This window comes from Centropristis striata, chromosome 15, assembly GCF_030273125.1.
Source record: "Centropristis striata isolate RG_2023a ecotype Rhode Island chromosome 15, C.striata_1.0, whole genome shotgun sequence".
Classification (NCBI taxonomy): domain Eukaryota; kingdom Metazoa; phylum Chordata; class Actinopteri; order Perciformes; family Serranidae; genus Centropristis; species Centropristis striata.
Window position 1 is genome coordinate 21,914,572 of NC_081531.1, and position 13,711 is coordinate 21,928,282.

The window sequence follows — 13,711 nt, forward strand, 5'->3', positions numbered from 1 at the left end:
TTTGTTGTTATTATGAAAATAACATGTCATTTTAAGAGTAAAACTGAAAATATTTGGAAGTAATTATCAGGAACAAAGTTTGTTTTGGTTTCAACCCAGTGAAAGTGAAAAATAATATTAACAAATCATGTTGTGACAGTTTTTTGACTCAGACATTTTTGTCCTCATCAGAGGAACATTTAAAAAAAAGAAAAAGAAATAACACAGCTGACAAAAGAAGGAGGGACCAGAGTAGAATAAATTAACTATTTAATTTAATTTATTTTCTGTTAAGAGGCATCTTCCCTGAGAAGGCCAGCAGTCACTGTAATGTTTTAGATGGATCTGCCGGCAGCTTCCATAGAACGGAGGTTGTGACTCTGGGCTCTGCATTTTTACCCAAAGTTTCTCTGGAGTCAATTATGGTATCACAATTTTTTAATGGAACAGTAAATAATCAGTATTCATCTGCAACATTTAAACGCTCGAGTCTTGTTCACTTTCTTCACTGGAACTTCTTGAGAAAGTCCTGGTACGTTTTTCTGTGGGCAGATGCAGCAGGAACAAAATGACCACCAGGATGTGTCAGTACCTGCGGATCGTGGAAGGACAGGAGGAGTTCCCGGCTCATGTTGTCCGGGATGACTCTGTCCTCCAGTCCGAACACGTGCAGGGACGGGATCTGCAGGGGGGCGCTGTAGAACTTCTCATGCTCCGCACATGCACTGCGGAAACCGGCGACCAGGACAGCAAAGCGGAAGCTGAACTCCAGCTCCAGTTTCTGCTCCTGAAGAGAACACAACATGGCCACGAAGGCTGCTCCCTGACTGAAACCCAGGACGCCGTCAAACGGACCCTGGAGCCTCACTGCTTCTCTGACCGCCGCCACGCTCTCGTACAGCCCCAAGCTCTCCTCACACTGCTGCTGGGCACTGAAACTCCGAGCCTGGACGTCAGAGAACCACCACCCCCTGGGGTCCTCGTCTCCTCCAAGTCCAGGACCTGAACTGTTCTCCTTTTCTGTAGCTTTTAAAGAAATAAAGTGGTTATTCTGCTTCTGTATTCAATTATTTACAATTCAAAGAGATGCACCACAGATGAGTGAACCAAAGTTTATCTCATCCTCTGAAAATGTATCTTAACTTTAACCCTTGTCTTCCCCCTGGGGTACATTTTTTTTTGCACATTTCCATTTTCAAAACTCAATAATTTTGCCTGTGTTAATGCTACTGGGACAACATTTTGCAAGGATATCAGTTTTCTATCAACTTTAAAAATTTCAACCTTGGATCAATTAATAGGGCGATCATATGACGTCATTTTTCACTATATGGCTGACTATATGGTGTCTGCAAGACTGTCAACATGTCTTCGATTTGTGACAGGAGCTGATGTTCACTGTGTGGACAAAATAAGCATAGTGTGCATGTCTGCGCCACGCAGACACACACACTGCGCGCAGTGAAGTCAACATGACAACGTTACAGCCTATAAGTGCAATTACACCTTAACTCCACTTATGTTTTTGAAAAGCGAATAAAGCAGGGAGTGAAGTGAGCTGCTCCCAGCTCCATGCGCAATTAGGCGTGGACAAAGACAGTGTTTAGTTAATACCCAGAGTCAGGTACAATCCCTGTGCAATAACTCTGTCATCTACCTACAACGTAACTGTATATTCCATATACTCTGTTCTTTGACAAGATATTGCTGCATACACCAACTATAATACTGACACATCCACCTTATTCATGTATATAAAGCAACCTGTTACATTATTTGTTCCATTTTTATACCCGTACCCTTTGCATTCTGCACTGTTAGTCATGTTTGCAATGTCATTGACCTGTTTATTTATATATATATTATAAAATCAATATTTGTGCAGTTTTTCACAACAGCGACATTATAATACAAAACATGACATTTTAAGTGTTAAAATTCTGAAAATGAACAAATATTTGGTTAATATCATCAACACTAAGGGATTAAGTAATGTGAAAGATGAAAATAATTCTAATAAATAATTTTATGGCAGTTTGAGATAGAGGTAGGCCGAGTTGCACCAAGGCTCAGTGCAACATCTGCCATTCGCTGGTGAACATGGGTGCGGATACCGGAAAAAAGAAAAACACATCAAATATGTGGACTCAACTGAGGCGCCACCACCTCGAGGCCTAGAACAACATACACATTGTTTGCTATCCAACTGTTAATATGTTTTGTTTGTTTTGTTAATAAATGTTTATTTTTTGTTTAAATTGAGACTTGTGTAACATTTGTTATCATTGTGTCATTTTTAGTATGTAAATGGAGGGAGAAAAGGCAATATTGGCTTCAAAAATCGGCCCCAAAAAATCGGCAGCATATATCGGGGATCGGTAAAGACTGATGTCAAAATAATCGGTATCGGCATCGGCCTTAAAAAACCCATATTGGTCGACCACTAGTTTGAGACATACATTGGGTACAGAAAGTATTCAGACCCCCTTAAATTTTTCACTCTGTTTCATTGCAGCCATTTGCAAAAAATAATTTAATAATTTTTCTCATTAATATACACTCAGCACCCCATCTTGACAGAAAAAAACATAAATGTAGAAATTTTTGCAAATTTATTAAAAAAGAAAAACTGAAATATCACATGGTCGTAAGTATTCAGACCCTTTGCTGTGACACTCATATATTTAACTCACTTGCTGTCCATTTCTTCTGATCCTCTTTGAGATGGTTCTACTCCTTCATCCATTTTTAATTAAACTGATTGGACTTGATTTAGAAAGGCACACACCTGTCTATATAAGACCATACTGCTAACAGTGCACGTCAGAGCAAATGAGAATCATGATGTCGAAGGAACTGTCCGAAGAGCTCAGAGACAGAATTGTGGCAAGGCACAGATCTGGCCAAGGTTACAAAAGAATTTCTGCAGCACTCAAGGTTCCTAAGAGCACAGTGGCCTCCATAATCCTTAAATGGAAGAAGTTTGGGATGACCAGAACTCTTCTTAGACCTGGCAGTCCAGCCAAACTGAGCAATCGTGGGAGAAGAGCCTTGGTGAGAGAGGTAAAGAAGAACCCAAAGATCACTGTGGCTGAGCTCCAGAGATGCAGAGGGGAGATGGGAGAAAGTTCCAGAAAGTCAACTATCACTGCAGCCCTCCACCAATCGGGGCTTTATGGCAGAGTTGCCCGAGGGAAGCCTCTCCTCAGTGCAAGACATATGAAAGCCTGCATAGAGTTTGCCAAAAAAAAACACATGAAGGACTCCCAGACTATGAGAAATAAGATGCTATGGGGGTGTTTTTCAGCTGCAGGGACAGGACAACTGGTTGCAATTGAAGGAAAGATGAATGCGGCTAAATACAGAGATATCCTGGAAGAAAACCTTTTCCACAGTGCTCAGGACCTCAGACTGGGCCGAAGGTTCACCTTCCAACAAGACAATGACCCTAAGCACACAGCTAAAATAACAAAGGATTGGCTTTGGAACAACTCAATGACCATTCTTGAATGGCCCAGGCAGAGCCCTGACCTAAACCCAATTGAGCATCTCTGGAGAGACCTGAAAATGGCTGTCCACCAACGTTCACCATCCAACCTGACAGAACTGGAGAGGATCTGCAAGGAAGAATGGCAGAGAATCCCCAAAACCAAGTGTGACAAAACTTGTTGCATCATTCCCAAGAAGACTCATGGCTGTACTAGCTCAAAAGGGTGCTTCTATTCAATACTGAGCAAAGGGTCTGAATACTTAGGACCATGTGATATTTCAGTTTTTCTTTTTTAATAAATTTGCGAAAATTTCTAAATTTCTGTTTTTTTTCCTGTTAAGATGGGGTGCTGAGTGTACACGAATGAGAAAAAAATTAACTTAAATGATTTTAGCAAATGGCTGCAAGGGGGTCTGAATACTTTCTGTACCCATTGTATATTTTTTAAATATATTTTAACATTTTTTAAAAGTAAAAATAAACTGACTGCATTCATCGGATTATTGTGATGTTTATTAATCTTATCACTGACTTTAATTGAGTATACAGAAAATAATTCCATATCTATGTTGTTTTTCCAAAACAATGGCATTTTGTGAAAAAATAACAGGCACAGACATTTGAGTCCTCAAAGGAGGAAGTAAAAAACGAAATTTACTGCATTTAAGTAAATTATTGTTTTGTTCATTTATCATCTTTTAAACCTGGTATTATTTCGTTTTTCACGTGAATTTAATTGTATTATATATTCCTTACATCCCAATAACTTAAATTATGTTTAATTTAATCTAAATGTTGTCTTTTGGGTCTCAGGAGGATAAAATCAAAATGAGATTCAGCATATCTTTTGCATTATTATTATTATTTTGCTGTTGTTAGCATTTCTTTATTAGGTGTACCTACGCCCAAAAAGCTATTTAAATGGTCATTTATTAAAATAATACTTCTTAACAATTCAAAAAGTGAAAGCAAGCTTGTTATTTCCACATCTACACTTTAAAAACATGAAAGACGACTAGCTACTTGCTGTTTAAAGGTGTACAGTAAGACTCACCTTCACTGCTGACCTGCTGCACACTGTGCGGGGCGGTCATGTAAACTAGCTCCACATGTTTCTTCAGCAACTTCCGCAGAGCTCCGGTCTTCTCCCGGAACGAGCCGCCGCTCTGCCGGTAACCGTGAACACACAGGACCCGGAGAGGAGCCATGGAGCGGCTAGCCTAGCTAACTTGGCTAACGATAGCTAGAGGAGTTAGTTTCGACTACCGGTCGGAGGATATTTACGTTAATAGTAAACAAAAAAAGCCATTGTCGTAATTAAACTGCTCATATAAAATACACAGCGAGATATCTGTGTGACAAAAAGGAGATATTTAGCTATTTTAGTACCGAAAGTTCAGCGAATTCTGCAGACAGCGGTTTAAAGTCAACCGGAAGAAACTGAGAGCACTTCCGTTTAATCTTTTCAAAATTAAACCATTGCTGCTCTAACATGTTTTTTTCTAATTATCGTCACCCTGTTAAAATAATCGCCTAACTCATTTTTTCAAGTTTTGCAGGAAACACAAAAAACTTCACCAAAAGTGTAACATATGGCATTTATTGATCATTTCACTCAAAAAGGATGTAACAAAGGATGGTTATTGGCATAGTAATAACACTGTGTATAAATTATGTAACTTAAGAGAAATAAATGACATATGCAATTTTTTGAACATGCCTTTGTGACTTAAGCAAGATATGGTAACACTTTATTTTGAAGGTGTCTACATAAGAGTCACACAAGCCTGTCAGAAACATGACATGACAAGTATCATGAGCATTAATGTTACTTCAAAGTGTCATTAATGTTCATGACACATCCCATGTCATGTTTATGACATGCTCATGTCACTCTTAGCCACCTTAGAGTAAAGTGTTACCAATATTAGTGTCAACAATAAAACACTGATGACCAGCGTCATGAGGAGATGATTTAGGCAAAAGAAATAATAATTTTGACAAAAAATGACTTTGGCAATTATTTTAACAGTGTGACGAATTATGATGTTTATCTTCCCGAGACCCAAAAGACCATATAAACCAACATAATCTAAGTGATTAGGATGTAAGAAATGTATAATATAATATGATATAATATACTATAATATAATACAATATAATTGAAATTACGTAAAAAACGAAATAATACCAGAAACAAGAAATGGTAAATAAGGTCAAAATTAATATACTTATTATGCGTGCATTTGCTAGTATCACACAGAGAGAAAAAAATATTGAATGCAACTGTTTATTCAATATAGGTACACAATGTCAGTTTGAGCAGATAGCTGGTGTAGCCTACCGTTGATTCATTTAATAACATAAAGACTCAAAAACTTCTGCAAAGTTGAAGTTTTGGGAGTTTCAAAGTCAAATAAAATCTTTGGTGCATTTCTGTGCTGTATGAATTATTCAGCACAGGAAATTATCCTCTGCTGCATCTTTTCAAATGATTGATTGACATAAAGTTGACTGATAGAAAGTGAATTCATTAGAATTTTGTAAATAAATTATTTTTGTGGCCGCTGAGGAGTGTAAATCAGTGGAGTAACTGAAAACCTTTTAAGGCTTATGGAACGTGCATGCTCAAGCTTTGAGCTACCTTCAGGCTACAGAAAGCCCAGAGCTCGCCAGGGAAACTCATAGCTTCTCCCCTGTATTTATAACCCTGAGGTCAGGTGAAGTGTTCACAGTGTAGCCCAGGGGAAGGCAACCTGTAGCTCTAGAGCCACATCCCTGGACCCTTTCCAGTGGCTCCAAAAAAAAAAAAAAATATGGATATGAATAAGTCATTTTTAACTTTTTTCTTTCATTTATCATCACTGTAGGCCTTAAGTGATTCTTACATTCTTCAATCATAAAAAAAGGAGTTTATTTACTTTATTAAAAAGTGTATGTAAATACTTAGACATTTTAGTCAACTAAAATAGTGTTTGGCAAAATTTGGACAATAGAGCACTGGCACATATTGTCTAAATTTTTCCAGATTTTAACAGGGTCGTTAGTCTTGATGTTCCCTGTCTTTGGATTTGAAACCACTTGAGATGTTTCCTCAGTGTCCTGCCTCTCATTTGCACTCGTGTTTGACAAAAACACATTATTAAATGCATATTAAGACTTAATTGTAATGTTGGTAGGCTAATTTAGACCCAATAGGCTGTCTTTTCATTATAAGGCTCAAATGAGAAATTTTTGACACTTTTGACAGCACATGTTGACGACCCGTGGTTTAGCCAAATTTTGTGAGCTCAACCACTCAAAAATGGGAATATAATCCAGTCAATGCCTTCCCTCCACCTCCAGATGATTTGTGTTTCTGGGGCAGGAGGAAGGACTTGTTGGTGCGGTGCTGACCCTTAAAGACAAACAGAGCGTCTCTCAGAGGAGCCAGGTGATACAAAGAAGCTATTGAAAAAAAACTTTCCTCTTAAATCTTTCATCTCTCTGTAAACAACACACAAAAACTGACTATTTTCAGCACAGATGAAAGTGAAATGCTAATTCTGTGCCACAGGAACTCACTTATAAAACTCTCTTTTAACTTCAGTGACAGCACTGTTCTCCCAAAGGACTCTGTCAAAAATACAGACAGTATCTTTGATCCAGATTCCCTTTTGACAAAAAAATAAAAAAGGGAAGGCAGTATCCCAAACACCATGTTCTCACTTCAGAGTGATAAGCAGGAGTTGGCATTTAGCCAGTCCTCCGGAGGGTCTGTGACGGCCCAAAGCAGAGAGGCTGAGGAGAAAAGTGAGAACTTTATCAGGGCTGCCCTGCACTGATGCGTCATGCATTGCTCACCTTCTCCTATAATCTCCTGGCTTCTAGAATACACGCAATGTGTTTATTTTAAATTTAGAACCAGTGTGTCATTTTCTGACTCATCTTGAACATATTTTGCTTTTTACTGATAAAAAAAAAGCAATTGGCTCCGGGGCACACCTACGAGGGTGTTTTGTGAGTGTTTGTGTGTTATTAAAGAGCTCAGGTTCAGGGTTTACCACGCTGGGACGTGAGAACGGCGAAGGCTGGACGCAGACTGAATCAAGCCTCTGATTCACAGAGACCGTCTCCTCTCATCGTCTCTGAGTGTTGTCTGTCATGAGGAAACATTGTTTTTAAGAGTTAAAAATCTGAAAACATCATATTTGGTAGTTTGATCAACACTAAAGTTTGTTATAAGATTTATTCCAGTGAAAGTGAAAAAAAATATTAATAAATCATTTTATGACAGTTTTTGACACAGACATTTTTGATTTAAAGTAAATTATTGAACTTACTGCATTCAAGTAACTATTGTGTTGTTAATTTGACTATTGTGTTAAGCTTATCTTTAGCATTATGATAATAATAATAATAATTATTATTACTATAATAACTGTTGTTATTGTTGTGGCATTGTCAGAAAAGAAAGAGAAATCCCTCCTTGAATTTAGTATATATTCAATGTATGTGTTGTTTTCCATAAAAACTGTGGCATTATGAGAAAACAGTGCAATTTAAGGGTTGAAATTCTGAAAATGAACAAGTATTTGGTAGTTATGATCAACACTAAAGATTTAATCCATGAAAAGTGGAAAATAATGTTAACAAATCATTTAATGGCAGTTTTTGACACGTGTTGTAATTTAGCTTATCTTTTACAATGCTATTATTATTATTATTATTATTATTATTATTATTTTGTTTTCATTTCTGCATGTTGTCAAACTACATCCAACTCTTGTAGAAACAGAGATAAATCTCTTTTAGTATACAAAAAATAATGACATGTGTATGATGTTTCTCATAACAACTGTGGCATTATGTGAAAAACATGACACGTTAGGGTTAAGGGGGTTAAAGGGTTAAAGTTCTGAAAAATAATACATTTTTGTATGAGTAAAATGTGTATAAGTTTTAATCCAGTGAAAATGGAAAATAACATTAAAAAATAATTTGATGGCAGTTTTTGACAGATTTTTTTGCCCAAAGGAATTGTTTTCCTTTCCTTTTTGTAATTTTTGTGTTGTTTATTTATCTTATCTTTTCATTATTTTTATTGTTATTATTCTTTGTTATTATTATTATTGTTGTTGTTTGCATTTCTGCATGGTGTGAAACTAGATCCAACTCTGTAGAAAACAAATTTAACTCTCAGATGTGTTTCTCTCATACAGTCTATGTCGATGAGGTCTGGTAAAGGTCTTTTATTGCTGAGAGAGAGCATGTGCTGCCTTATCATGACGCACATGCTAATTAGGGAGAGTGAAAAAAACAAAATAACAGCCTCAGGTCCAGGCTGCTGCTGATGTCCTCCTGCACTGTGTGGAGCCATGTGTCCGTCCCTCAGGGAGGCAGAGACACAAGCTCATCTCTTCTTTCACTTTTTATTTTCTAATTCCTTACAGAATTGTCTGCTGCAGTCTGTCTGAGCTCCACTCAGACACATTTCCTGTTATGAATAATATACAATAGCTCGCAGCATCACTTCCTAAACACATAAAACATCATCATAAACAACTATCATAAAGTTAATTATCTGAAATGCTTGTTTTAATATACAACCATTATTATAACGGTAACCTAATATAATGAGTATAATTAGTCTATAAATATAACATGAGGCCTTAATGAGAATCAAGATATGACATAAGTTTAACTGTGACAACTATAGAACCAAAAGCACATGAGAGTCTTTCACACGTCTTATAGAGGTTTTATTTGCCTCAATAACTGATAAATGTCTGATTTAACTGTTGTTGTTTTTTACTTTGATTTATTCTATTTTGGTGCCTGATTTTCAAGGGATTTTTTTCATGAAGTTCTGACGTAAACAATTATCAAACCCCCCCCCCCCCCCCCCCCCTTTTAAAGCCATAGTGCATATATAGGCAAAGACTGAGGTTATTTTAAATACTACACAATTAAAGGTATACATAATATAAATGCTTCTTATAATAATAATAATAATAATAATAATAAAATGTAAAATTACTATTAATTATCATTGGTAAAAGTAACAAAAAGCACTAAATCCACTTTTAGAATCAATCTGTACAACGTGTCATTTAAAAAAAAATGTCTGATTGTTTGTTTTGTTCATCGTTTTATGTCATATTGTGTAATGCAGCCTTTTATCTATATTGTAAATATCATTGTTTCTATATTATACTTTTTGATGATCAATACAGTTGAGCTAAAACCACCTCTATTTTTTATTTCTTCACTTTAAATTAATTCAACTAAATATAAATCAATGTATCTAAATTAGTAGTTAAATTATCTTCTGAATTATGCAGAATTATTACAATTATGTGGCCAGCCATGACAACAATATGTTTGGGATATTTATTGAACCTTTAAAAAGGGTCTTCATTGAACCATTTTGTTTAGCAACAGTGAACCTTAAAATATTCTTATATAAACCTTTGAATGTACCAAAACAATATGGTTTTATTTATAAATGATGTGTGTGTGTGTGTGTGTGTGCATGTTCTGAAATGCAAATGAGAAGAATAAAAAAGACTCTCTCCCTGGGTTATTCTCTGTTTCTTAAGAAAGCCTTGGCTAAAAAAGAGTTTGAGCACCTCTTTGATATAGAACCACTTATTCTTAGAGCGTGTGGTTGTTTGGATTATTCCTTTACTCCTTTCAAAGTTCAAAAGTCTTTTCTGTGATTCATATCTGCTCATTTTTTGACACTTCAGACATTTAACTGATGAAAAATGTTTTTAAAATTTTTAGTGGCTGAAGGCGAATGGATTATATCTAATTAAATGTGAACATAGGAGCTGATTCAAAGTGCAGGAGTACTTTAAACCCCCAGAATTTAAAAATAACTGCATGTAAAAACAAACCAGTACGGGTGGGACTCAGATACCTGTCACATTCTCTGTGATTGCATTAGTAGAAAATGGCTGCAGGCTGCAAATGAGTCTTAGAAGAAGACTTAAAGAAGTTAGCAATTAATGGCTGAGGGGTGAAACGAGGTCTCCCTTCATGTGTCTCTGTAGGCCACAAGGGGGCAGTAGTGCACTGTGAGCCTGCAGAATACCAACAGCAGGCTGAAGCAAAAAGTACAAATCCACTGCAAGTAATTGCACAGAATAATGATCAAGAGTGGAGTCATGCATAATACTGTAATTAGGAAACTAAACCAGGAAACGAGCGCCATCCAAATTAAAAGTGCAGATTACAGGATCTGTTACAGTGATAGACGCAGCCTCACTGTGCTGCAGGAATCACTGCAGATGACCATGGAGGACACACAGGTTAAGCTTCACAGCCAGAGCCAAGAACCAAAATAGGAGATGGAGGAGGAGGAGCGGTAATGTTCAGAGAGGTCAGAAAGGCCTGCAGGTTGTGTCCCCGCCAGCGGAGCAGATCTGTGCCGCTGTCCTCTGCAGCCACATTATTAGAGACCCTGTCATTCTGCCATTGGATCTGTGAAGTCTGTGTGCACATAAAGGAGGACAGAGAGGAGTATGACGAATGTCCTGTCTGCTCCGGATCCTCGATGGAGCCGCCAATGTAGGCCATACACAGAGAAGTGAGTGCCCTCGAAGAAAAGCAAGAAAAAAAACATCTTTATGTTTGTTCCCAGTGTTTCTCTTCAAGTGTTATATTCTGTTCGGTGAGATGATTGTTATCAGGCGTGATGAAAGGCTGAAAGGTTTGTTGTGCTGCTGACAGCTGACACGGGACAGAGGTGACCGGTGAGGAGGCAGGAGTTAGAGACATCTGTCAGAGTAATTATGAAATCTATCAGGAAAACTTTCACAATGCATACCTATAGTTATTTCACCATCTCAACTCACATCACAAACAAATACAGAGTCAAACCGGATACTCAACATGAGAGTTTTGAGCTATTTTGTCTATTTTTGACTCCTTGTCAATCTGTTTTTATATAATTTAAAAAATATTTACCATGCCATGTTGGTTTTTGATACAACCTAAATGACCTGATCATTTATTTTTCACTTTGGCTTACTGGATCAACATTTTGCATACACAAAACACCCAAAAACCCAATCATGCCCAGTGAAGAATTTAAATGTTGGTCACAAATATAACATAAAAGAGGTAAAATGAGAACATATTTGACCTTATCTCCGGTGTTATTTGGCCTATTATCACAGATACAAAAACCTGGCATGTTATATCTTTTTTTGTCATTTACTTTTTTTTGGTCTTTGATTTTACATGTAAATGAACAAACAAACAATCAACATGAAGACCTATAAACAAATACAGAAAATATCAAGGGAAAAGTAAAAGCATACGAAAAGAGGATTGGAAAGCACCCAAAAAAAAAAGAAAAAAGGAAAAGAAAGGTACAAAGAAATGAAAGTATTCTGGTAGTCCAATCTGTGATTACCTGAAATCCGGATTTATGGTAGAGACATAATCCATTTTTGCCAATTTTCAATAAATACCTCTCATTGTGTTCTTAAATTGAAAGTAATTCTTTCCATTACAAAGATGCTGTACACAATATCAATCCATTCATCTACACTAGGTGAACCTGGTATGTTATTTCAAGCCAGACCTTAAGAGGGAAGCTGGCAGAAGCTCCAGTGACTCCAGAGGGTTAAAGCTAACATACTGAAAGATCAAAGAAATTTGTTAATACCAATCATTTCATGATATCTCCTTGGTAAAGGGGCTGAAATAACGCTGGAACAACACTGAAAAACTGCAATTCTTGCAGAAATCTCCAAAATGTCAAAAGTTTTTGAAACCAAATGAGAGCCTGGATTTTTCTCTGGTGTTCCTCAAGGTCTTGATGTCTTAATGTGGTAAATGGAGGGCTTTTTGACCAATTTGATCTATTCTTAAGGAGAAAAAATTGTAAAATTTGCCCCAAATCTCCCAATTCTCTATAATAGAAGGCAGGGGTAAAATAAACTAATCTCTTTTTTAAAGATAAATAAATAAATTATTGCTGCATGTGTGTTAGATATGTACTGTATGTGTAGTTGTAGAAAATAGCTGTATTTTTATAAGATCATGGATTTGACTTACTGGAGCAACATTTTGAACCCAAGAAATACAAAAGAAACTTTAAAATCGAGGTAAATGAGGATAACATCTAGTTCTATATTTATGACCATATCTCCAGTTTTACTTGGCCAATTATCATCAAACAAAAACTGGCATCGAGATTGAGGCCAGAACTTTAAAGGGAAGCTGAAGGATGCTGCTGAAGGATTTACAGTGTGTCATCACCTGAAATATGCTTTTTAAAGTTATTTATTGATATAATTTGACTATTTTATTCACTATAAAACATATACATTTGCAGGAATGCTACATATATGAAAAAGTAATATGTAAACAAACGTTAACTCCTGCAATAAAGTATGAAAAATAAGAAAATGTTAGTGTGTGACACTGTTATTATTATTATCATCTCTGTGCTCTGTCATCAGGCTGATCAGAGTGAGATTATTGTTTTGGTGAAATGTAAACAGTTATTATAGCTCCTCATTATTCACAATCAGTGGTTATGTGAGATAAACTGTGTGGAATATTCCTTTAACCATTTGCTGCCTTTGAGTCACAGCTCAGTCTGTTAGCCTCTCGTCACTTCCTTTAGACGAAGCTTTCAGTGTTGCTGCATGCTTCACCTCATTGACTCACTGATTATTTCTTCTTCTCAGCGGCCTTCAAATCTACAAAAATGTATTTTAAGCTTTTAGTCTGGTTGTGATTGAGTCATACAGGAGGGAGTCCTCGTGATCGCAGCAGTTAATATTTGAATGACTCAAACTAGAAGCAACTCGTCACTTCACTCAGTCAGACAAAACAGGGCACACAGCAAGCTGGTTAAAGGATAAGTTAAAGGAAAGGTTTTCTCATGCACAGTCCCCATAGATGTATATAGATGTGTATAGATCCCCATTATGAGTCAGTCCCTATAGACCCCCATGTTAAAAATGCTGACCTTTACTGCAAAAATAAGCATGTTTACAGCCTGGTACAAAGATTTCTACAGCTAATTACTCACCGACGCTCCACCTCTTTGCCCCTTTTTTGGATTAGATAAGCAGCCAACATGGCGACAGTCGGAGACACAAAGGCCACTCACTGTGAGTTTCATTCCAGGCCTTCAGAAACCTACGGGTGCCATCAGGGAGACCACATCCATAATTTTTGCAGTTTATGTTTTAAACAAGTAATTAATGTTGTAAAACTTCATTAAGTATTGGTTAA

The 13,711-nt window shown here is 36.7% G+C and overlaps 1 protein-coding gene across 1 annotated transcript; it reads right to left on the bottom strand.

Annotated features, from left to right (window-relative positions):
• Window positions 1–399: 399 nt before the first annotated feature.
• ovca2 (OVCA2 serine hydrolase domain containing) lies at window positions 400–4,928 on the bottom strand. Its single transcript, XM_059351515.1, has 2 exons — window positions 4,524–4,928; window positions 400–1,005 (listed from the first exon to the last, which is right to left on the bottom strand). The coding sequence occupies exons 1-2, from the start codon at window positions 4,675–4,677 to the stop codon at window positions 485–487; spliced, it is 675 nt and encodes a 224-aa protein (XP_059207498.1). The 5' UTR covers window positions 4,678–4,928; the 3' UTR covers window positions 400–484.
• Between the last annotated feature and the right edge of the window lie 8,783 nt (window positions 4,929–13,711).

Coding starts and splice junctions, on each gene's coding strand:
- ovca2 (XM_059351515.1), bottom strand. CDS start 4,677: ATGGCTCCTCTCCGGGTCCTGTGTGTTCACGGTTACCGGCAGAGCGGC. Junction 1,006..4,523: donor GCAGCAGGTCAGCAGTGAAG/GTGAGTCTTACT, acceptor TTTCTTTAAAAG/CTACAGAAAAGGAGAACAGT.